General features: G+C 33.2%; 1 protein-coding gene across 6 annotated transcripts in view; it reads left to right on the top strand.

Annotated features, from left to right (window-relative positions):
* The window catches only part of gramd4a (GRAM domain containing 4a), a 105655-nt gene extending 80913 nt beyond the window's left edge, over window positions 1-24742 (top strand). For 3 of the 6 annotated variants that reach the window (XM_087248320.2, XM_087248322.2, XM_087248324.2), the window contains 14 exons: window positions 4923-4948; window positions 5271-5362; window positions 5774-5865; window positions 6161-6209; window positions 6308-6379; window positions 6569-6612; window positions 11526-11635; window positions 13577-13731; window positions 13933-13950; window positions 17605-17749; window positions 17898-17991; window positions 20034-20124; window positions 21211-21279; window positions 22210-24742. In XM_087248320.2, coding sequence (XP_087104446.1) covers window positions 4923-4948; window positions 5271-5362; window positions 5774-5865; window positions 6161-6209; window positions 6308-6379; window positions 6569-6612; window positions 11526-11635; window positions 13577-13731; window positions 13933-13950; window positions 17605-17749; window positions 17898-17991; window positions 20034-20124; window positions 21211-21279; window positions 22210-22308 — 1156 coding nt within the window. In that variant the 3' untranslated portion in view covers window positions 22309-24742. The remainder of the gene's footprint in view (window positions 1-4922; window positions 4949-5270; window positions 5363-5773; window positions 5866-6160; window positions 6210-6307; window positions 6380-6568; window positions 6613-11525; window positions 11636-13576; window positions 13732-13932; window positions 13951-17604; window positions 17750-17897; window positions 17992-20033; window positions 20125-21210; window positions 21280-22209) is intronic. The other 3 variants (XM_087248321.2, XM_087248323.2, XM_087248325.2) reach the window with 1 other exon arrangement.
* The last annotated feature ends 875 nt before the right edge of the window (window positions 24743-25617 follow it).

Here is a 25617-nt window from a genome sequence, read left to right as displayed (position 1 = left end):
AGCCCATACATACTCTATATGAGCAGGTGGTCATGAGAAGAGCAATAAATATTAGTGCTGATTCCAAACATCCTCTTTTCAGTGAATATCAGCTGTTACCATCTAGACAAAGACTGAGAATGCCAATGTGTAAGACCAATAGATTGAAGCTTTCGATTGTTCCTACCTCGATAAAACTGTTGAAATCTACCAAGAACACTGCAACTGTAGTACATTAGCACCTGACTGTGTGCTGTGCCTTATATATTTCATATTTATATGCTTATGGTCTTTTTCTGTAAATAATGTATGTTCTTAATTGTTTTGTTTGTTTTATTTATTTTATTGCCAGCCTAACTTCAAGACAAATTTCCGTTTGCGGACAAATAAAGTTTATCCTATTCTGTTCTGAACCATCAGCCATTAACGTCCAAAACTTAAATGCTTTGAAGGTTAATAGTTGTTTATTTTTTCCCCTCAATGTTCTCTTTATACAGTTGAAGTCAAAATTATTAGCCCTCCTCTGATCTATGTTTTCTTTTTTTTTTTTTTTTTTTTTTTGGTCTGGAAAAAGTCTTATTTCTTTAAGTTTAGCTGCAATAAAAGTTACAATTTAAGCATATTTTTAATAGCCTATTTTATATATATTTTATTTATTAAGCCTAACATAATAACCTAGTTAAGTCTCTAAATGTCCCTGTAAGCTGAATACTAGTGTCAATAAGTAGAAAAATATAATGTACTGTCATCATGGCAAAGATAAAAGCAATTAGTTATAAAAACAATTATGTTTACAAATGTGTGGGATAAATCTCTTCATTAAACAACGCTTCATAGAAATGTCATAATGTAATTTTTGGGTGAACTACTCTTTTAATATGCCATACTTACCCCGTTACAAAAAAGAAAAGTATGATTACATTATTGGCACATCAGACATAAATACTTGATCACCTAATTTTTGTGGTCCAGCCCTCATTTGGAGATCTGGCCCAGTTTTGAAGTGGTGGCCTTCTTTTTTGAGGGTTGAAGTTAGATGTACTGCATGTCTCTTAAAGGTTGAGTTTTGCTGATGAAGTTGGGTTAAAAACTTACTACTGTAGTTTATATATATTATTAATTATTTATTTACTATAAAAATATATATATAGTTTTTTTTTAGATTTGTACTATTCTGTTTGTTTTATCCACTTTAAAAAAAGACAATCTAGTTGAGGGTTGAGGGTTTTAGGTCCTTATTTTAAATAATAATAACAAAACAAAATTAAGATTTAAGAATTGCTTTTACCTTTCTGAAAAACCTTTCTGAAAACTCAAACATATGTAGAGGTCAAAATGATTTCATATGAACTTTATACCACAATTCACAAAGTAAAGCTGGATTTAATAAATTAATATATAAAATAAATAATATATATATATTATTTCATATGAACTTTATACCACAATTCACAAAGTAAAGCTGGATTTAATAAATTAATATATAAAATAAATAATATATATATATTATTTCATATGAACTTTATACCACAATTCACAAAGTAAAGCTGGATTTAATAAATTAATATATAAAATAAATAATATATATATATTATTTCATATGAACTTTATACCACAATTCACAAAGTAAAGCTGGATTTAATAAATTAATATATATAATAAATAATATATATAATTAATATATTTAATAAATTTATATATATAATATATATAAATATATATATATATGTTAAATCCATTCATAAATAATGTGATATGTTCAGAATTTCCATTATACATACTTAAAATTGTGTTTTGTCAAGCATGAACGAATGAATAAATGAATGAATAAGTAAGTAACCTAAAGCAGGTTTTAAAAATACTGAGAAATAATGAGATTTCACAAAATATGCGCATTCAATGTTCAAAGATGTACTGTCGAAAAATGTATTTTCAAAGTTTCATCATCTGATAAGTTAACACCTGGGTTTCACAACATTTTTATTTGTGTTTAGATAATGTGGTACACTTACTGAGGTCTATTAAAGGGACAGTTTAACCCAAAATGAAAAATGTTCTCACCGGTTACTTACGCTAAAGTGGTTTTAAACTTTTATCAATTACTATGTTTTTCTGTTTAACAAAAAGGAAGATATTCTGCCATCGACTCCAATACTGGGAACAAAAATACTACAAAAGTCAAAATTTTTTTGTATATCTTCCTTTGTGTTCAACAAGAAAAAAAAAGAAACCGAAATGACGAGTAAATGGTGGCATTTTTGGGGCAACTATCCCTTTTAGACTAGTAATTGTAAACTTTATAAACTTTTAAATCTACTTGCTTTTAGGGATGCAACGATTATAGATTTTGGTTGTACGATTATAGTCAGAGGAATAATCACGATTACTCAGTCATCATGATTATAATGCATTTGTTCATTTCAAAACAATACTAGTTTGGAAAATTTGATAAAAAGAAACCAAATAATATAGCACAAAATAGTATTGAAAACAAAAAAATAGTAAATTTCTCTTTGGACAATTGAATAACGCTTTTGGCATTTAAACAGAAGTAATAATTTTACACTGTAAAATAAACGACACGTCGCTTCGAATGTGCACAGTATCAGCAAAAAAAGACGCTATATGAGAACGGCTCTTAGTTAATAACCTAAGCCAAATCCTGTGTGTTAGTATTAGCCTCAGTGTACAAGCTGGAAAATTTAAACTAGCGCACAGTTGGCATAACTTTGATTAGTTGCTGCAATTTTGTTTCATGCAGAAACATGATGTTGAGAAGGCTTTACGATTAATTAATAGTGACTTATTAAAGCGCAGTTAATATTGAAATTGGTTAATCGTTGCATCCCTATTGGTTTGTTTGTTTCATGCAGACCTTTATTTTGAAACCAGACTTGTTTGGCTTTTTGTGGTTTTTAGTGGAAAGCATTTGCCATGCAAGTTTTGTGGGTCTGATGTCCAGTCAATGCATAAAACTGCCTCAATTATACATGCTGCTATTAGGTCTTTGTCTGTTGAATGTGCCCTCAGGGATTATTGAAGTACATCCATCTGTCTCAGAAGAGCATTATTGAGTGTGTGCTGCCCACCGCTGTTGGCTTTCATTGATTTACATGGTTTAAGTGTCACTTTGACATAAAAATACAAGACAGCCTGCGGTTGGTGGAAGGAATTAGTCATGTTGCTGAAGGCAGGGTAACGTTCTAAGGACATGAATGCTGAGTGGGCACCTTGATGTCAAAACGACATTGAAAACATGTCAAAAAACAAAACAGATCGGTTTGGTTTCAAGTGACTTCTTTGATGTCAAAACCACATCAAATTGACATCTAACACTGCGTTCTAACTATACGCGACGTGACAAGATTCCAGCTACAAGCAATTTGGCTGTCTGCACCAAACGCAACGTGACACTTATTACTTGCTACAGTCATTTATTTAAATGTCAGCCACTGCACTCCCAATGAAATAGTAAGGGTTATAATCTAATTAATACATATTTAACATATTTAACATTATTAAAAGTAGGCTGAGTGACTGGTGACTTATGTGACAGTTCTGACTTTCATTTTCACACCATTTGCCAATTTTTTTTCATTTTCAAGATCTGAGATAAACGATTTTATGCTGCTTATTGTAGTTTGCCTGTAAATATAATGTAAAATGGTGTTCAAACTCACATTGGTAGAATTTAACACTGAATAAAGCAGGTAGGGGTGTGTGATTTTGGCAAAATATCTAATTGTGGTTTTTGCAATTACGATTTGATTTAAATTCAAACTTCAAGCTGATTTTAATTTAATTCAAGCTTCAGCTCAATAATCTGTAAGCAGTGGCAACAATTCTGCGACAGCTCTTAAAATATATCTGGTTTTGTTTGGTGTCTGTGACTTTGAAACTAAAGTATTCCTTCATTACAAATGCTGTTTTTCTTTAATATTAAACAGTTTATTAATGCTTTTGAACAAACAGACGCCAACATCCCACTTGTCAGCACTTTCCTGTTTGTTTCTTTTTTTTTATGTGGGTGTAATTTTATTGTCAGTTGCGCAATTCTGATTGGACAGAATGAAAGTGTGCACACTCAATTGGCTAGGTATAAAGCCCTAGTCAGATCACATGATTTCCTTGACGTAGGATGTCGTGGGGAGTCGTAAATGACAAATGTACATCTTGACACAAGATTCAATTGTTTCTTCTTGTGTAATGTTGCATAGTCAGAGTCACCATAGCAGAAAGCCAAGCATGTTTATTTTTTGAAGCACTTCACCTTAAATCTTACTCGTTATTCTCGTTTGCATATATACTTATATATTATATATTGCAGCCTCTTGAGATTAATTAATCACAATGTTTCAAATTGTGATTCGATTTCAATTAATCGCACAGCCCTAACCCGAGGGGATAATTGTCATATTAGTTTATGATGTTGCTTTGCAGAAACAGAACATTTCTAAAATAGAAATTCTGCACACCGCTATTCAAAATGGTTGTGGCAAAATCTTGATTTAATATAAAAATATAGCTTTGATCATGTGTTGTGACATCGCATTGCATTTAGTTAGGAAACAGTGTAACATTGGTGTTGAAAACATTTCAAAAATGGGGTCCTGTAATAATCGATTTTTGACGTTTTTTGACACAATTGTCAAGTCAGTTTCAATGCATTGTAGGCATACAAAAAATTGAATTTGAGCTTTCAGACTGATTAAAAATAAATAGTAAATTATAATTACTTTTGTGCCATTATTTTGTTGGTCAAAATGCCATCAGACTGTGGATGTCAAATAGACGTCAAGGTTTCGACATCAAATCGATTAGCATTTTTTGATGTATTTTGTTTCATGCTTGATGTCAATTTGATGTTTTGACAACAAGCTGCCTGCTAGGAAGAATTTTCAAATAGCTCAGACTGACATTTGCTTATTTTATGTTTGTTTCAGATTAACCGAAAATATGCGACGGCTTAGTAAGTGCTTTTTTAATTAATAAAGTGGTTTTGTGGTCACACTTTATTTTGATGGTCCGTTTGCTGAGTTTAAGCTGCATTGCAACTAATTCTCATTAGATTATCAGTAGACTGTTAGGTTGGGGTTAGGGTCAGGGTTAGTGTAAGTTGACATGTACTTGCAAAGTTTCTTATAGTTAGTTAAATGTCTGTTTATAACAGTCTACTAAAACTCAAATGGACCATCAAAATAAAGTATTACCGGTTTTGTTAATGTTAAAACATTAGTATAAATGTATGCTTTTTCTTAAATTTTTCATGATTTTTTTTTTTTTTTTTCTAGAACGGGGTGCCAGACCAGTGACAAATTTCTTAAGGAATCTTTCCGCCTTATCTAACTGGCACTCAGTTTACACGTCAGCTATCGCCTTCATTGTGAGTGCCCATCAGTGTTCCATATTTACACATATACATCTCCTTACTTTTTGACACATATGGGTTATTTAAATGAATTATTTTGTAAGACTAGCACATAATAACTCATTTTCTTTTTACAACTAAATTTACAATACACTTACTTTTTATCTTTTTGAAATTGAATTACTTTATCATTAAAATATCATAACTATAATAAATATCATAGCATTTTCTATTTTAGTTTTAATTAATATTTGGACTTAGTTTTGAAATGATTTATGTAATTAGCCTTTTCATTTAAAAATAATATCATCGATGTTTATTTCGTTTAGTTTTTATTTTTTTTAAGCTTATAATTTTAGGATTTACACTTGTTGTGAGTAATTCAAATACTATTTTTGCGTAATTTGTGTTGTATTTTGTCTTCAGATTTACATGAATGCAGCATGGCATGGCTGGGCTATTCCTTTATTTCTGTTCTTAGCCATTTTGAGGTTGTCGTTGAATTACCTCATTGCCAAGTAAGTTTTTACTGTTTCATAAGTATCTTTTATAAGATAATATTACATAAGTGAAATGTTGCCAAACCATTTTAGGAGTTAAATTCAACAAGTTAGTTAGCTATAACTTATATAATTTAGGCTAAGTTTATATATCGGCTGCATATTAGTTGCCTGCTTATTATTAGTTATTTTCTTAAGTATTTATACATTTTTTTTAATAAATGACATCAATTTTGTTAATGTATATACTGCATAGACATATTTAGATCGACATACAAATATAAACAAAAGCATTAAATGTATGTTTCTGTAGAGGATGGAGAATTCAGTGGAGTATTGTGCCTGAAGTTTCTGAACCTGTGGTAAGAATTGATTTTCCAGTGTAATGTTTGCTCATCAGTGGCATTTGGTTTAACATGATACATATATATCTTTCTTCTCTTTGTCGTCTGTTTCCCAGGAACCTCCAAAGGAAGACCTGACTGTGTCTGAAAAGTTTCAGCTAGTTCTAGATGTTGCGCAGAAAGCACAGGTAGGCTTTTAATTCATTTTTAGTTTAGTAAAAATCTGTCACTTGCATTTACTTGCAGTCATGACAGTTGTGGTTAGAGTATGTTTTGTTCTGAAAGCTTTGTAAAGTATTGTAAAGTGTGACCAAATCGTATGCTGCTTATTGCTCCAATTTATTCATTTTTTTTATTTATTTTTTTTATGATTGCAGAACCTTTTTGGTAAGATGGCAGATGTTTTGGAGAAAATCAAAAAGTAAGTAACTCTTTTACCTTTTCATGTTGAACTACAGGACTCCACAAAGACACATGGCGTAAAAAAGAATATATATATATATATATATATATATATATATTAGGGATGTAACGGTATTGTAAATACCGTCATACCGCAATATTAAATTTTTTCGATATTACCGAAGTCGCATGACTCGGTAAAACTATAGGTATTCTGAGAAAATTTGCTCAGGCGAATGAAGCGAACGGGAGGTAGCTGGAACTTCATTTCCCATCAGCCCCGGCGTGGCCATAATCCTTTGCGGTCTGTTGTCGCTACAGATCCAGTAATGCGGAAATGGAGTGTGCTGCTAGTAGCGGAGATGAAAAAAAGATGGAAATGATCGAACCTAAAGCGGGTGTTGTCGCCGCGCGCGTGCTGAATAGCGGTGCTGTCGCGCGCGTTCTGATCAGCTGTGTTGTGGCGCGCGTATTGTAAAGCGCCGAGGGGGGGTTGAGCGCGCATACTCAAGAGAGGTGTTATCGCGCGCCTACTGAAGGGCTGGACTGGACGGAGGTTGTGTCGCGTCGCGGGGGCACTTTTGATCGTTTTGGAAGGGCATTTTCTATCCAAGACTAAAAAGGGCATGTGCACTGCACAGGTTGAGCCCTATGTGTGCACGTGCCTGCAAGTTGGAGAATACGACTAATAACAGTCATGGGGACTGCAGAAACACAGCACACTGTTCAGATTGATGCAGACATTGACTTGTACCGCAAAGAGATCTCTATCTCACTCATGGTTTGTCCTCTCAAGTGAGGGAAAGACAATGCACAACGTTACCCACTGCTGTCAACCTGGGCCAAGTCATATCTCTCTTGTCCCAGAATCCTCAGTCCCAAATGAGAGGGTTTTTTTCTGTTGCAGGGGACATTGTAAATACTCAGAGATACCAGCTTTTACCAGATTATAGTTATATGATAATTTTCCTTTAAACCCATCTCTATCTAAGTGAGTGATTAAATGTTAAATGTGATGAGTTTTTAACAATACTAAATTGAAACTTTATTTTTTTACATGGTTTAATAATTTTTTGTTATTAAAATTGAAGTTCCTGTTTCAAAGCTAACAGATAGATGGCTAATTTGTATGTCATTGACACTTTTGGCACTTTTTTGGGAGTATTTTCAAAAGTTTTTTTTTTCCTGTAAATGATTCAATAAATACCGTACCGTGACATTCATACCGAGGTATTACCGTACCGTGAAATTCTGATACCGTTACATCCCTAATATATATATATATATATATATATATATATATATATATTAAGGGTGGAGCCGAACCCGAATACGGTATTCGGAAAGGCACGAATAGCGTGTTTTTACGAATACTTGATTCGAACAAATACTTGAAAAATTATTTGTATTCGGGAGCAAGAAAAACACTATCAAAAAGCAGCGTTTCCTCATGAGACCACAGTGCATGCCCGCGTGAGTGAGTGTGAGAGAGAGAGAGAGAGAGAGAGAGAGAGAGAGAGAGAGACAAAACGCGCCAAAGCCCGAAACTGAAAGCGAGACGTGACTTTTAAGGGGTTGTTTCATATGGATTTATTAATCATTCTTACTGTTCAGTGATCGCAAACTGCCGTAGTTTATTAAAGACGCAAACCTCTCACTGCACGTCAGCTGCGCGCCTTCAGCAGACCTCCTCCTTCCTGCAGCACGAGAGCTTTATGATTGTTTATGCGCGCCAAAAGTGGCGGATCTGTCCGGTAAAATATCTGACTGCGTGTCACCGCATCCCTAAGGACTGTTTGGCGAAATATTTGACTGCATGTCAATGCATAACAAACGACTGAAAGGATATAACTAGAGAACTCTCCACTGTGCTACTGGATGAGAGCGTATGGCAAGCCGTTTTAGCATTTAAACCTTGTTCAGACTATCCATAAATATATTTAGAGATATCTCTAATTATATTTTGACTTGTCATAATTATAATTCGACTAGTCAGATTGGAAATATCTGCAAATATATTATGACTGACTAGTCATATTCCTCCATTGACTTCCATTGAAAAATATTTGCAGATATCTCTAAATAAGTTTTGACTAGTCACAATTGTAATTAGAGATATCTCCAAATGAATTTTGACTAGTCAAAAATCCAATTCAAGATATCTACAACTGTAATTAGACTTTTAGTAAATTAATTAGAGATATCTTCAAATATATTTGTAAATATCTCTAAATATGATGAATTAAAGATATCTCTAAATGTATTATGACTAGTAAAAACTCAGAGATATCAATTACAATTGTTACTAGTCAAAATTCATCTGATTTCGTACTAGTACAATTGTAATTGCAGATATGTCTAATTGTCATTCTGAGTAGTGGAATTATAATTATGACTAGTCAAAATATAATTAGAGATATCTCTAATATATTTATGGAGTCAGAACAAAGATTTAAATGCTAAAAAGGCTTGCCATAGAGAGCGCTTCTCACTGAACAGAGCACCGCGCAACCTTATGTAATGTATTATCACATGCACTAAAAGCATCCTAAAAGCATTAACACAGCCACATTCTGCCCCAGCAAGTCAGTTTCAAACATAAAAAAAAACAAACAAACAAACTTTGTGTCTTTTTTTGTGGCTGGCAGATGATAATAGCAGTGCTGTATCTTTTAGTATTATATAGAATACTTTTGTTCTGCCAGATCTCCCGGGCAGGGTTTTATTTAGATTTATTTAGTTAATATTAGTTTTTGGAATTCTGTCCATTGGAAAGAAGTTCCTTCAGAAGAAGTACAGTTTTTTGAAGTATTATTTGTTTTTATTCTGTCTATTCAGTGTCCTTCAACAAGAACGGTGGTGGTGGGGTTCATAATATTCACAATGGTATTTTATTAGTTGTTGGTTTAACCATGGATGAGATAATGGCTTCTATGTTATATTCTTTTCAATGACATTTCTTATCACATGTTCAAAAACAACAGCCAATATTGCATATCTATAATTTATATAATGGGTATAATTAAACAATACTTTCACTATAACGTAAATTAGAAGTGTAATAGAAAAAATATATATTTTTGCGCCATTTTGAATTTTACTCGAATACAAATACAAATACAAATACTTTTCCCCCCTCAACAAATACAAATACAAATACAAATACCGGCTGCTCCGCACATCCCTAATATATATATATATATATATATATATATATATATATATATATATATATATATATATATATATATATGTGTGTGTGTGTGTGTGTGTGTGTGTGTGTGTGTGTGTGTGTGTGTGCGTGCGTGCGTGCGTGCGTGCGAGTGTGTGTGTGTGTGTGTGTGTGTGTGTGTGTGTGTGTGTGTGTGTGTGTGTGTGTGTGTGTGTGTTCTTTTTTCTATGCCATGTGTCTTTTTGGAGCATTTGTGTTTGCATTCAAAAAGTGTGCTTTCTCTCAAGAACAGACAAAGCTCAATTTTACCAGCAAACATAAAACCAGGTTGAAATAATATGAAAGTGAAATACTGAGCTGTGTTCAAGAGTATGAAGTTAAACAAACCCTGAGCAAATACAGACTGAGTGCTCACATTCTGGAGGTCAGGAGAGACAGACAAAGATGGAGAGTAGAGACTGCACATCTCCGAGAATGGAGGAAACTGTGCATACTCCCTACTACACTACACTCCCTATTACACAAATAGGACGACATTGGAAAAATTGAACTTTGTAATATTTTGGTATTCTGCAATATATTTTGTGATATGAATGCAATTTCAACAGATGACATGAATATCTCCATTTGGAAAGAATTGATCGTTTTAGAAGATTGGGATGATTTTGTAGGGGAGTGCATCTGCATAAAATCTAATAAACAAATTAAAAGCATAGATACAAAAAAGATAAGGTCACAGTGCTTTATCATTTTCCAAGTCTAACAATATTTATGTAGAGCAATTGAATTATAAACATAAAAATAATTCAACAAAATGCAAATAATATAACACAGACTTTACTTTGCAAATCCTGCAATGTGACTGTTGCGAATAATTACTTAGCAATATCGATGCTGAAACCATATGGTGTGCAGCCCTAACACCAAATTTTACATCTATAACAAATACAGAAAAGTTGAGGCATATACTGGGAGAAAACTTCAGTCTGATATCAACAGCATATGTATCATATGTATCAAATATGTATCAGACTCAATAACACAGAGTCAGCCAGTGGACAAAACTAGTAAGAAATATTATTACAAACCATCTGAATGAATGTCATACTATTTTATTATTTTCTCTTCCATTAACTTTTTTAATAATCATATTAGTCTTTCTCGTCTTATTTTGTGTATGTTTTTTTTTCTTCCAAATTCTAATTGGTTTTTTTTTGTTAGTTTTTTTTTTTTTTTTTTACAATTTTATTCATTGCTTATGTAATCTTCAATGCTTTGGCAATACTTGACAAGTCATGTCAAATAAAGCTCTTATGAATTAAATTGAATTAAAAGAGAAAAGATGTTTAGGTGCATTTGAAAGCAAACATTTTGACATAAAGCATGCTCTCTTGTGAGAAACTTGGCAAACAATTATTATTATTCTGTCAGCAAACATAAAACTAGTTATAGAATAGCATGGAATAAGAATAAAAATCATATATTAGTGCAACTATTTTGTCGATTATTTTGTCGACAATTTTCAATGGGCAAATATTTTGCATTTGCAAATGCAATCATGTGGATGGAAAAAGTAAAAGATGGGAAGAAAAATTACACATCAGTGTTTGTGTGTAAACAAAGCATAAAATATATGCAGACCATGTACAGGTAAAAAAGTACACAGAACCCGAACAGAAGGAAACTAATCAATATTTCTCAGTGTCTGTGCAGTACGTGTTAACACTGGATGTTTATGTCTGTGTGTTTGTGTTCCTCAGTTTGTTCATGTGGGTTCAGCCTGAGATCACTCAGAAGTTGTACGTTTCTCTGTGGGTGGCCTTCATCTCCTCCTGCGTTTTGCCCTACAAGCTAATGGGCTTCATGATTGGTGAGAACCATTACCCTTAAACCCACAAATGTTCTGTACATAAACACTTTGAGTGCATTCATAACATTCACAAACACTGCCATTGCAAGTGGGTTTTGTCTCTTGTGTAACAGCACTGAATATATAGTAAGTAGTGACTATAGAAAAAAAAAACTTACTCTGCATAGGGGTTTGCCTAACTGTACACTGTATGAATCGCAACCATGCATTGGGTTGATTATATGTGTCCACTGAGTCATTTTAGCACGTTATTCCTTCCCGTTTTGACTTGATTATAGTGAAACTGCTCTAATAGTAGGCGTTGTTTAAATAAGTGTTCAGTTAAATAACTGTTTTTGCTTAGATTATTTCTTTGGTTTGTGTCTATCTACTCCAGTGTTTGCTCTTGACCTACCATTTCAGCTGTGCTGGTCCGATTCCAAACTTTATGTTGACTCTTCTTTTTTCTTTTTTTTTTTTTTTTTGGAAATAAGCTTATTTTACAACTAATCAAGAGTAAAATATTTGAGTTTTACCATTTTTGGTAACACTTTATTTTGATAGTTCCTATTGCACATAATGTTGACAACTACATGCCAATTACTTCTCATTTGATTATAAGTAGACTGTCTGCTTAATATCTGTTGATATTGCTCCTTCAACTGACATTCAACTGACTAGTGTACAACACTAACCCTAACCCCAGCCTAACAGTCACCTTATATTCTAATAGTTGGCATGTAGATGCATTGTAACTTATATTCAACAAAATGTGTTAAAGGGAGCATCAAAATAAAGTGATACATCATTTTTGAATCCAATCAGGTCTGACAGAAGCATTTTTAGCTTAGCTTAGCTTAGCATAAATTACTGAATCAGGTTAGACCATTAGCATCTCGGTCAAAAAAAAAAAAAAAAAAAGATTTTAAATTATTTTCCTATTTAAAGTATAATCAAGTAACTTTGCTGCCATTGCAGCCTTGGTACAGCAAAAAGTTCCTTGATTATTAAGCAGGTCTTACAGTATTTCTCTGATGTATCAGGGTATTTACCATAGACTGTAAAAGATATGGACGTAGTATCCGTGACATCACCCATAGGTTTCTAAAGAGCGCAAATAAAGCTACAAGTAGGCATGGCCAACCATCGCCATTTTGTTTGTGAGTCATTACACCGGTCGGGGGTAACCAAACAAGGACAAAGTGGTAGAGCGTCAGGAAAGCTACAGACAAAGAGAAACTCTTGATACTTCCTAACTTGTGATTTGTTTGTGTTCTGACCACATACTTGGTTGTGTACTATACCAATAAAGTGTTTAGTCTTTTAAAAACACTGTTTTAATACATTGAGCCACTAAGCATTGTTTTATGTAATTTTATGACGCTGAACAATATATCGTTTGAGCATCGATATCACAATGCGTGTATCCTCAATATTCACATCGCAGGATTAGATTATTTACCACAAATAAAAATATAAATACATTATTTTTATATTATTGTATGAAATTATTTATACAATGTATCCCTACAAGCATAGGATGTCAACATGATATCATATTGACCTTGTACCCCAACGTACAATCAGATTGACGTCAGAACTCATCGTCATGTCGACGTCAATGTCCAATGTCCAACCTAAAATCAACCAAATATCAACACAATTTGACGTTGTTATTGAATGTCAAAATAATGTTGACCTTAGACATAGAATTGTATATAATTATATATACATATATATATATATATATATATATATATATATATATATATATATATATATAATCAGGAGGCACACAACATCATAAGATATATATTTATTTATTTATCGCAGCAAGATTTTTCCAATATCATGTCTTAATTAAATTAAATATAATGAAATAAAAAAAAAAGATTTGTGCTGAAATTCATCAGGCTAAACTGAACAATTTTCTTGGTGTGATGTGTGCTGTTTCTCTTTTAGGGCTTTACGCTGGCATCAAATTCTTCATTATAGATTTCCTGTTTAAGAGCTGCCCGAAACTGCGGGACAAATACGACACACCGTACATCATGTGGAACAACCTGCCCACCGACCCGCAGCTGAAAGAACGCAGCAATGCCACTGTGTCACGACGGGTAAGAGGAAAAGCTCAATGCCACGCTCTAACACCAGCCTCCTGGGTGATTTCACACTTTAAATGTCATAACCGTTTGAAAGATTTGTTTGGAAGCGTCGGGCTCTGTGTATGAGAGTGATTGGTGTTGCCTCGTAGGGTAAACATCAGTGTGTGTCACTGACATGACGGTCACACATAATCTGTTGTGTTTCTCTCTCAGCTGTCTGGGTGTGAGAAGGTAGGGATTGTGCTGTGTTTTTACCAGCCCAGCACCTGTGTGTGTATGTGTGTGTGATCAGACCAGCTGACCTTAATTTTTTTTTACCTGTATGTGTGTGTGTGTGTGTGTGTGTGTTTGGATTTAGATGCACCTTGTGATATGAATTTCGTTTGTGTTTAAATGGATTAAAATGCACACATCGGTCCAATGGCCAATTCGTTTCTTTCCATGTTGTATGTCACCACAAGATTGCAAATTATGAAATATTTTATGTGACACTGGATCACAAAACCAGCCATAATGAAAATAAATTAAGTCAATTAAATAGGCTTTCCATGAACCCTTGTGTTGTTAGTGTTAGATCACACTCCCTATGCCAGATAAGTAAGATCTAGCCCTGGATGCAAGATCCTGTCAGTAAATGTCTCTCTGTGTAACCAGAGAATAAGCCATGAAAGCCACCCAATCCCCAAACCTGTTAACCAGTATTCGACTGAATTAACAATCTCCTATTAATATAGGACTTGACTGAGAAAGCCATGAGGAGCAGAAGAAGCATGAGACAAATTAATTAAGATTCTTCATTAGGATAAGGAGCATAGAATCACCAAGAGGCGACACGATTTGTGAAACAGCCACTAGATGGCGAGGTGGCCATTTTGGAATGAAAATTCCAATAGAACAACAGAACATTATAAGTCTGTAAAATAAACCATTAAAAGTCCTGATGATTGTGCTAGTAAGTGTTGTATTGTCATCTTTCAGGTTGCATCTCAGCCTTAATAAGCTTTTTAAATAAATAAATGAAAAACAAAGCAGCTGCTTGCCATCGTGACAGCAATAAGATCCAATGGACAGCCGATCGCTTTCACTCTAAAATGGTGGAATCCAGGGCTGTTGCTGGGCGCTGCTGTTGCAATGGAATGTTCTATCGAGTGTCACCTCTTTGTGATTCTAAGGTCTTTGATTAGGATCAGATAATATTTGGCAGAAATTCTACAATTTGAATATCTGAAATCTGAGGGTTAAAAAATATATATAGAAAAATCTCATTCGAAGTATTAAAATTAAGTTCTTAGCAATGCAGATTACTAATCAAACATTTTGTTTTTAGATTTTTTTTCTGTACTGTTATGTACTAAATATATTCATGGAAGATGATCATTTTCTTTCGTATAAGAAAAATCTATGATTTTTAACATGTTTTTGAGTTATTTTAATAATATACGATGCAAGACGACTGTTTTTGTGAACCATGGCCTAAATATCAATACAAAATATTAAATAGTATATTTAAAATTATATATGAACAGTTTTTAAGTTAACTAAAGTTACTAACAGTCACATTACATTACGTTATGCATATTTCTTATAGAAAATTCTCACTATAATAATATAAAAACGTATTATTTTTGTTGTAATGCAGACAAGATTCGCAATGCTGTAATAAAATAATTGTAATAAAATGAAAAATCACTCTATAATGAATGCAAACAACTGTATAACCATAATGTGGAAAATTAAATGGAATTATTATATATGTGTAATATGACAATATAAAATGGAGTTTATTGAAACTTTATATATGGGCAGTTACTTTATGATGTACTGGGATAATTTTACAGTTCAAAATAATGTTATGTTTTCCATTTACAGTAATACAATAAAAAAATAGAATATTTGCATTGTTGCAGTGTATTGTGTTAGAGGAGTGAGCTTTAAAATAAAAATAAATAGTATTTTATTTGTAGTTATGTGGTGAAATATCAGATGGACATTTCTTGATTGATTTAATGTTGTTCACCTCTTTATTTACACTTCTGGCCTCAAAAATATATTATTATTATTATACTGCTTATGAAAATGAATGTAATGTATGCAAATAATGTGCCATTTTAAATCCATTTTCACAGACTACTGTATGTGATGGGTATGTGCATAGTGCCATTCAAGACAAAAAAATGATTGCTTTGCTCCAAAAAAGTAGTTTCATTGCTATGTAGTATCTTTGCAATTTTAGTATAGTTTTTATTGCTAGTTTTAATTTTAGCGGGTGAAGGTTTAGTATTTTTGTTGTGTGTTTTTGCCATTTTTATGGTTATTTGTGTCTAACTAAATGAAAATGAGAAACGTCTTCTCAGCTGAAATAAAAATGATTTACTTCCAAGAGGGCACCTTGATGTCAAAACGACATCAAAAGCACGTCTAAAATGCAAACGGCTTTGATGTCAATTGACTACCTTAATATCAAAATGACATCAAATTGACATCAAACAATGGCATCAAAAATTGATTATTGCCATGTAACATTAGGATCAAAAATCACCTTACAATATCAACTACAGGCAGACCTGTAATCGATTTTTAAAATCTTTTTTGAAGCAAATGTTAGATGTCAATTTGATGTCATTTTGACATCAAAGTATATTACATACTTTGTAGAAATACAAAATAAATTTTATAATGTAGTTCATTTGTAATTTATAAAGAAATATATAACATTTTCTTAAAATATAATACTTTTTGTGTCATTTTGGTGGTCAAAAGACCATCAATGTGTGGGTGTCAAATAGACATCAAAGTTTTGACATCAAAACAGTTTGCATTTTTGACATGTTTTTTAACGTAATGCTTGATGTCAATTTGATGTCGTTTTGGTTTCACATTATTTTTAAACTCTTTTTAGTTTAATATAATTCTGGGTTCCTTAAATGTTTTGAAATAAGGTAGAATTACATGTATAAATCATAGATTTTCTGCTTTTGCAACACTGAAAATGTTTTTGGCTGTTGGTTTGTGACAGCATACAGTATATGAACTCAATGGCGGTTGCTGACATCAACATTTTCCTTCTCTCAAAAACATCATCACACTGACAAATATATCAAAATATACCCAACTTACCCACATGAATGCAAAAAAAAACATACTAAAAACTAACTATTTCATGTATTTAAAGAGCTGCTTTGAGCCTAAAGTCAACAGGAAATCAAAATGAGTCCTATTTACTTTACTAATATTTGTGAGAGATCCATTAGCACATTTTCTCCTTTTTTTATTTCGTCAACGATGATAATGACAATAAATGTTTGTTGCCTATAAGCAGACACATATAGGTTGAAACAGAAACTTGTCAGGTCTAATTGGCTGAATATAATGAATGTGCATGCCATGATCTGCTCATCTAATGAATGAACATCGCATTTTGTTGACGAAAAAGAGGAGACTAAAATGAAGCCATAGAGATAAATACTAACCAGCATTAATAATTATTAGAATCTGCACGCATTCAGTCAGGTTACTGGCGCAGCAGGCCTGTCATGTTTCTGTTTGTATCAAGCCATTTTCATTGATGAAATAACAGTTCTTTAATATATAAAAACAACAAAATTTTTAATAAACAACATGCTAAAAAAAACATTTAAACTAGCCTACTGAATGACTTGTCCAAAAAATTAAATAAATAAATAAAATACATAAAAATGTTTTCTTTCTTTCTTTAGTTATCTAATAAAGATCATGAATGTTCTGTTTCACCAAGAAGCAACACATTATGAAAGTAAAATGGCGATGTTGTTTTTTTGTTGACTTTATTGTTATGCCTGGCAGTGAATGCAAATGGCTACTTTGAGTTGTTGTAGGAATGAAATGCCCCCTTTATTTTATGTTCAGGTTCAGCCTGTAGTATCGCGGAGTAGTTTAGCCACTATCCCACCCGGAGTGACCCGAGAAGAAGAGAGTGGTCGTTCACACAACCCAAAGAAAGGAGTGTTTCATGAGGTCTTCAACCTACCTGAAATTGAGAGACCTCTGCCCAGTAAGTACCCTCTGTCACTTTGTTCTTGTCATTTTTGCATCCCAAATAAGCACTCGAACGCTAATTAGGAGGAAGATGAGACAAACTTAAGTTAGACACACTTATGGTTACAGGTTTATTAAAAGCAAATTATAATTTTGTTTTTCAGTTTGTGAGAATGGATGGAGATGCTGTCTGATAAACAGAGACAGGAAGATGCCCACTGACTACATCCGCAATGGGATGCTCTACGTCACTGAGAAGTAAGAAACATCTGCTTTTATCCCTGACAAATCTACTGAGATTGAAGTTCTCTTGCATATTCAGAATTATTTTATGGCAGAATTTTACATCATAACAATTTAAAAGGCTCAACAGATCAAAGTTAGAGAACAATTTCAAAACATTAGTTTTTTCTTTAAAGGTGCAGTAGGTGATCTGCCAAAATGCTAACCGCTTAGCATATTACCTTTGGACGGCGAGGAGGGACTGCGATTAAAAGCCACACCCCCTGAAATTGCGAGCGCGCACCGCATCACAACAGCAGACAGACAACCCACTAGTTCAGGTCATTCGCCAGTTAGTTAGTGCCAGCGCTGTGCAGGAATTACATGTATTACTTTGCCACACTTACATGATATTTATTTCAGAGCGAATATTCAGAGTAGCATGGTAAACAGTATAGGGAGGCTGTCATTGTTCAAAAATTATTCAATGTGAATATAAAAGCAACTTCAGCTCAATAAAGCAGGCTAGGTGGAATAGCGCTATTTACTGATGCTTTGTTGTTAAACTAAATTTAAATCTACATTATAAATGCTGTTAAAGTACCTTATGAAACTGAAAATAATCACATCAATCTTTCACCGGGAGATTTCAGCTTCCCGCAGCTCGCTTGAGCGCATGTGTTTGTGATGCAGACAGGCACGCGCTAATGGCGGATCTGCGTAAACAGATGTCTGACCTGCTTATCAGAACTAAGGGAGATGACGGTCTGACTCTATTTAATTGGATGAACATTTTTTAGTTTTATGCTTTACCCAGAATAAAAAAATACAAATAAACACATTCCGATTATTTACTGTAATCATTACTATTGGACTGTGAAGAGACTTTCAACCAGCACAACAAAAAATGTTTCTGAAGACAATCACCTACTGCACCTTTAACAAAACACTTAGAGTTTTGGTTGTGGCTAAAAGCACACAAAGGCAAATCAACAATAGACCTTTATTTTGTGCTAAACAAACAAAAAGCATAAGATCCTTAGACATAACTTTTTTCCCCTGAGATTTTCAATCAGGTTTACATCAGGACTCTGGTCAGCCATTTCATTATTTTAATGTTTTCTGCTACATGGAAATGCTTTACTCATTTTGCTGGGTTTAGGGCATGACAATTGTTGGCTAATTGCAAAAAAATAAATAGTAAAATAGTTGATGATGATTTCAGATAAACATATTGCCACAGCCATATCACCCTGCAGCCCAAGACCAGTTACTCATTGAAGCTAAGCTGAGCCTGGTCAGTACCTGGATTGAAGACCACATGGCAAAAAAAATAGGTTGCTGCTGGAAGTGGTGTTAGAGAGGCCAGCAGGGGGCGCTCAACCTGTGGTCTGTGTTAGTCCTAATGCACCAGTAAAAGTTAAGGGGACACTACACTGTCTGTGCGCGCTGTCTTTTGGAGGAGACGTTAGACGAGGTCCTGACTCTCTGTGGTTATTAAAAATCCCATGGCATTTCTTGTAAAGAGAAGGGGTGTAACCCTGGTGTCCTGGCCAAAGTCCCACAATCTGACCTTATAATCATGGCCTTCCAATCATCCCCATCCACTGAATTGGCTCTATCTCTGTCTCTTCACTCCACCTATAGCTGGTGTGTGATGAGCGCACTGGCGCCGTTGTCCTGTGGCTACTGTCTCATCATCCAAGTGGATGCTGCACACTGGTGATGGTGTGGAGAGATTCCCCTTATGATTGTAAACCGCTTTAGGTGTATGGCCATACACAATAAATGCGCTATATAAATACACATCACATTACATTACATTTGCATTTACTCTATGTCATGTAGCTCTTAAAGAAAACCATGACATGACCATGAAATGAGAACGAAACCATGACACTCTTCCTCCACCATCACTGTGTTTACTCGGTTTAACAATAAACACATTATCACCCATTGAACCCGAATATATATACTTGTGTCATCCCCATACTACATGTTTTCTCTGTCAACAAAACAGACTCTCTCCACCATACATTACTACAGTATATAATAATCATTGGTTTTCCCTCTATCAGCTACCTGTGTTTTGAGAGCTCCAGCTCAAGATCGGGGTCTTCAAAGAAGAACAAAGTCATCAAACTGGTGGACATCACAGATATCCAGAAGGTATGTGACAAATAGTTTGGTATGTGACAAATAAACAAACTTGTTTAATTTATGCTTTGTTTTAACTTAATTTACATACTTTTAAAATATTGTTAAAATACTGTTAATTTAAAATCAAGGCTTGGGCAAAATATGCTTAATCACTCCTCTCAAACTGTTATTTTGCTACAAGTACATTTTGTTTAGCAGCTTTAGAAAAAGGTGCACATTATTACATTATATATATATATATATATATATATATATATATATATATATATATATATATATATATATATATATATATGTATATTATACAATACATAAACATAGTTAGCCTGCAATTATAAAACATAAATTGTACTTTTCAAAAATAAATTAATTAATTAATCATGTGCCTCCTAGTAATGTCTCCTAGGGGCAGCATGTATATTGTAACAAGTAAAGAGACTAAAACGGATCCTTGAGGAACTCGATACTTCTCTAGCCTGACATTTGACAGTTGTTCATTTACATTTGCAAACTGGTAACGGTCAGATAGATACGACTTACATAGGAATGAAAGACGAGAGTAGGACTGCAAAAATAAAACCCAGCCTCTTAGTCAATATTTCATTTCTGTTGGAATTATATACTGCAATAAGTCAATAAGTCACTGCAATAAGTCTGAATAAGTCTGCAGCAACTTTAAACAATTTTGATATCTTCCAACCGGACAGATATTGTACATAGTGAATAAAGCTGTAATGTGTCCATCATAAACTATTCACCTTTCTGTAAAATCAATCAACCTCAACTGCTCAAAATGTAAAGAATGAGAATTGACTTTTATTAACTAGCACTGACTCATCCAGACTGATATTTGGGACAACATTTGGGTCAAAAATTCTCTTAACACAGAACTGTAGCCACAATGAATTCAGTTCTTTAAGTGTTTTGTCCATGAGGACAAAAGTGTTGTTGTCAATCTTTTTTGGTCGATGTACATGTCATTTAGACAATCATTTCTAAGTGTAAGTTTGTAGTTCTTGAAAACAAAAGCTACAGAGTGGACTAAAAGGGGTTACAAATAAAAAAAAACATGTTTGTTTGTTTTTTCCCCCACAGTACAAAGTTTTATCAGTTCTGCCAGGGTCTGGAATGGGCATCTCTATTGCCACCCCATCAACACAAAAGGTACTTTAATCAAGTAAATTTGTGTAGTCCTTTTCACAATGCTTTATACACATTTTAAAGCAGATTTGAAGTCAATATTGACATTAATGTTTAGCGTACAATTGTAATCTCGATTTATTTTCAATTAATCATACAGACCTTGCGTCACCTATTGGTAGTTCTAGTGTATATTTTTGTTTATTTAGAAAAATGTAACATTAACTATCTTTTTAGAAAAAAAATAAATAAATTTAGTTTGTCACACGTGCCTGTCAGTCATCTTCACTAAGTATATTTATTTGACATGCACCAAATTTTCAGCTGAAAACTTGGACTGACTTTCACACCAGATGTGGAAAGCACAGCGCTATGACCCCCATTCATTTCATTGCGCCCTGCAAAAGCTGGTTTGTTGGTGTGTTGACCAAAGCAACAGAGTGGTCCAAGTTCAAAATAGGATGAACTGATAGGCCATTTAGTATACATGTTCCTACTGCTTGTAATAACGATACTGGGGTGTCAAAGCAACACTGGTAAAATGACACCTCTCCAATCATTAGCTATCAATAAAATATGTTTTTTTATTGCTTTTTAAATTTTTAAATTTTAATTTTTTAAAATAAGTAAAATCTAATTAATTGAATATAATTTCAAAAGTGTAATTACAAAAATGTATTGTTTAATAAAATAAATAATTGTTTGAGCATTTTTCAGTTTTGGTTATCAGCTGAGTGCATCCGCCCAGAATTTTCATTTCGATGCATCCCTAGAATTAATGCAGATAATAGATAGAAGAGTTTTATTTAATGCCCTGCTTGTAAGTTATTTGGTGACTTTTATTTTGGTAACCTTACCTTTAATAAAAAAAAAAAGAAATATAGAAATCACACTTTTGTTTTGTTTTAATTATTAATTTAGCAAAGTGTGATACAATATTTTATCTCCTCGCAGCCACTGGTGTTTGGTGCCATGATCCATAGAGACGAGGCCTTCGAGACTATCTTTACCCAATACATGAAGATCATGACCACAACCAACCCTGAGACGTAACTCCTGCTGTCGCCTTCAGGAGGATTTATGGTAGAACAGAACAGATCCAGCATCTGCTTAACTTTAACAGATCATAATCTGGATGATTGTCTGCATCTAATGTGATTAGCTGAAGATTCAGCGAGCTGACATTCCAGCAAGAGTTCTGCATCTCAAAAGAAGACACTTTTTTTCCCGACTGAAGGGGTGCGAGTGGCTTTTCATCTTGCAACTGTGAACTGGCTTTTAAGGATGAGCACTGCTCAGTGTACAGATTTGTGTTTTGTACTCATCTCTCAGTGGTTATGTCATGGAAGATGAGGGGGGGTTTGTTAAGGAACGTCTTTACCGTTTCAAACACTGCAAGAAATAACTTTCTTAATCAGTATTTTGGTTTAACACCAGACATTTTGCAGCATAAGTCAATTTAAGATATGGCTGTCTTTCAAGTCTTACACAAGTATTCTCCTTGAGGCATTTCCAAAATACTGATTAATGTGAAATGTTCTGCAGTAATAGCATTGTAAGGTGTGCTCACGGTTACAGTGTTTTGCAGCAACAAATCAACAGAACTTCATTTATTTGAATGAGAGTTGGCCATTTGAGGCGCCATAAAGTTGGTTGATAGGCCTTGTGCACTACATTCAATCTTTTTCACATCCACTGCAGCTTTCGCATCAGTAGTGCTAGTGTTTAGTTGGAGGTTTTTATTCGGTGATTCAAGTTACATACAGCGGTCAGAGAATTGCCTGAATTTGCCAAATTTTATTGACAATGAATGACTTTTAAAAATTGCTTTGTCATTGCAAATCATGATAAACAGGCCTTTTATTTTTATTTGAACGTTTGTTTACATTATTGCTGTGTGCATAACACACACAGAAGTCACTTAATCTCACCTCTCAGCAAAGTGTGCTTTATCTGTTAATGCGCAAGTTGTTCCCAAACTTAGCATTGGGGAAAAAGTAGTTTTAAACGATTCGAAATGCCTTTTTTTTTAAACAAAAAAAAAAAACTAATGTTGTAGCAGTCAGCAAAATCATTACTAATGTATTCACTCACATTTAGAAAGACTAGTTAGACATGATGACTGTCAAATGCGGATAAGAACATGTGCACTTTATTTCAAATTACCTGTACATATGCTGTACTAACATTTTATGTTCGCAGAACCTGTTCGTAAAGTAACTCAAAGCATTGCATAGCATAAACATTTTGGTTCTGGATGTAAACCTGGGCTCTGAAGGAAGGAACAGAGACATGACATTAGAGACTGTGAGATTCCACTTAGGAGAGTAATCACTCTGACCAATGACATTTGAAATGACATCTAAACATTAAGCCACACCCATCCATATGAGTTTGTAAGTGGTACAGGTGCAGACACTCATCAGGGCCGGGTTTCCCAGTAAGTTTAAAATCATTTATAAGGTGCTGTCGCAATCAATTAACTAGCTGTTTATGAACTAGAAACTACGCATTATTACAATCATTCTTAAAAATTAGAAAAAGTCAATGTATGTGGAAGTATGTGTAATTGATAGTGTAATTGTTAATAGTATGAATGTCTGCTGCTGCACACTATTGAGAGCCGGACCTGAGGTTAGCATTTGAAGAGTACCTGCGCTATGCCACTTATATACCCATGTGAAGGGGTGTGGCTTTGTATGCAGATCTCAATCACCAATTGTCATTGGCCATTTTAAGAAACAGAGCCATAGTGAGTAACCTTGAATATACATCTTGTCAGCCTCCAGTGTAGATGGGGCATTCTTTACACTCATCTTAGAAGAGATGGTTCACCCAAAAATGAAATTGTAATGCTCTTAAGTGGTTTCAAACATTTTTTAAAGTTCTTCCTCTGTGGTTTTTTTTAAAGAAGTAGAAACCTGAAAGCCAGTAACTCTTGATTTCCATAGTTGGAAAAACAAAAACTATGGAAGTCAATGGTATTCAGCACTTTTTAAGTAATATCTTCTTTTGTGTTTAACAGAAGAAGGAAACTAATAATGGCTTGAAACAAGTGAAGGGTGAATAAATGATTACATCGTTGTGTGAACCACCCATTTACAGTAGGACTCTTTCATCACTTTTTAGGAGTGAATTTCATTAAGAAATCTAAGGAATACAAGACATAAGCTAATAATAAAGACTTTTATATATGTATAGCTAAGGAAATAAAATATGAGACCACTTGAAAAATCAAAAACAAAACAAAGGTTTCAATCTAAAAGAGTTTGGTATCACTCCTTTTCATTTTCAAATGAAACTACTGTTCTTTAGATCTGTTTTTACCCTTCAAAACAATGATAACCGGTCAGAATAGGAAATCTTTTCATTTGTTGTGATTGACAATCAGATTTATTCCACCACATATTGATTCCTTAGTTCTTCTGAGGTTAAAATGTTGATATTGAAATGTCTGAAAACATGCTATAAATTTTATTGAATATTATTTATTATTTTGATCATTTGTCATTTTACTATTTTTCAAAAACCCTCTTCTTTTGTTTTTATAGTTGCATTTACACATTTATTTTACTCTACTGCAGGAAAAGAAAATTCAAATGGGCATAAATACAATACAGTACAATCATTATTTTAAACAAACAAAAAACGTATACCTTGACTAATTTCGATTAGTTAATATATATACATATATATATATATATATATATATATATATATATATATATATATATATATATATATATATATTCTTTTTTAATTTTATTATTTTTTTAAGTTGTCATTATACTATTTTTACCTTTAAAATTTTATTATTTTCAGTAGTTGACAATAGTGTAAAAAACTATAAAATGTAAATCCAAGCAAATTAAAAATTTCAAGTAGTTTCTTAATTTTATTGAACTTAATTTTATTCTTAAAATTCTTATTAAAGTACTGCCAAGGAAAAACAAAAAACAAATTGGCATAAATGCAATGCTATCATTAATGAAACATAAATGACTAACAAAATTGCATGCTGCAAATGTAGTTATTTTTATCATCATACACACGGAAAAAAAATGTAGATAAGGGTAAATAATATAAATTATTACTTCACTATTTAGATACTATTGAAATACTAGCTTAACTACTTTACACTTATCTCGAACAGCCACTAATAATTATTTATTTATTTTTATTAACTTTTAGATCACCTCAGCACTTTAAAATAAAAACATTTGTTGGCACAAGATAGCAATAAATCTGATCAGTGGCTATACAATATAAAAAGCCTTTGATGGAGTACCTGAGTACAAGAGAGACTAATTAAGGCACTTTTATTTTACAATATATATATATTTTTTCCTCTACTCCAAACTA

This window comes from Danio rerio, chromosome 4, assembly GCF_052040795.2.
Source record: "Danio rerio strain M-AB ecotype USA chromosome 4, GRCz13ab, whole genome shotgun sequence".
Taxonomy (NCBI): Eukaryota; Metazoa; Chordata; class Actinopteri; order Cypriniformes; family Danionidae; genus Danio; species Danio rerio.
This window is presented reverse-complemented; position numbering and strand designations above follow the sequence as displayed.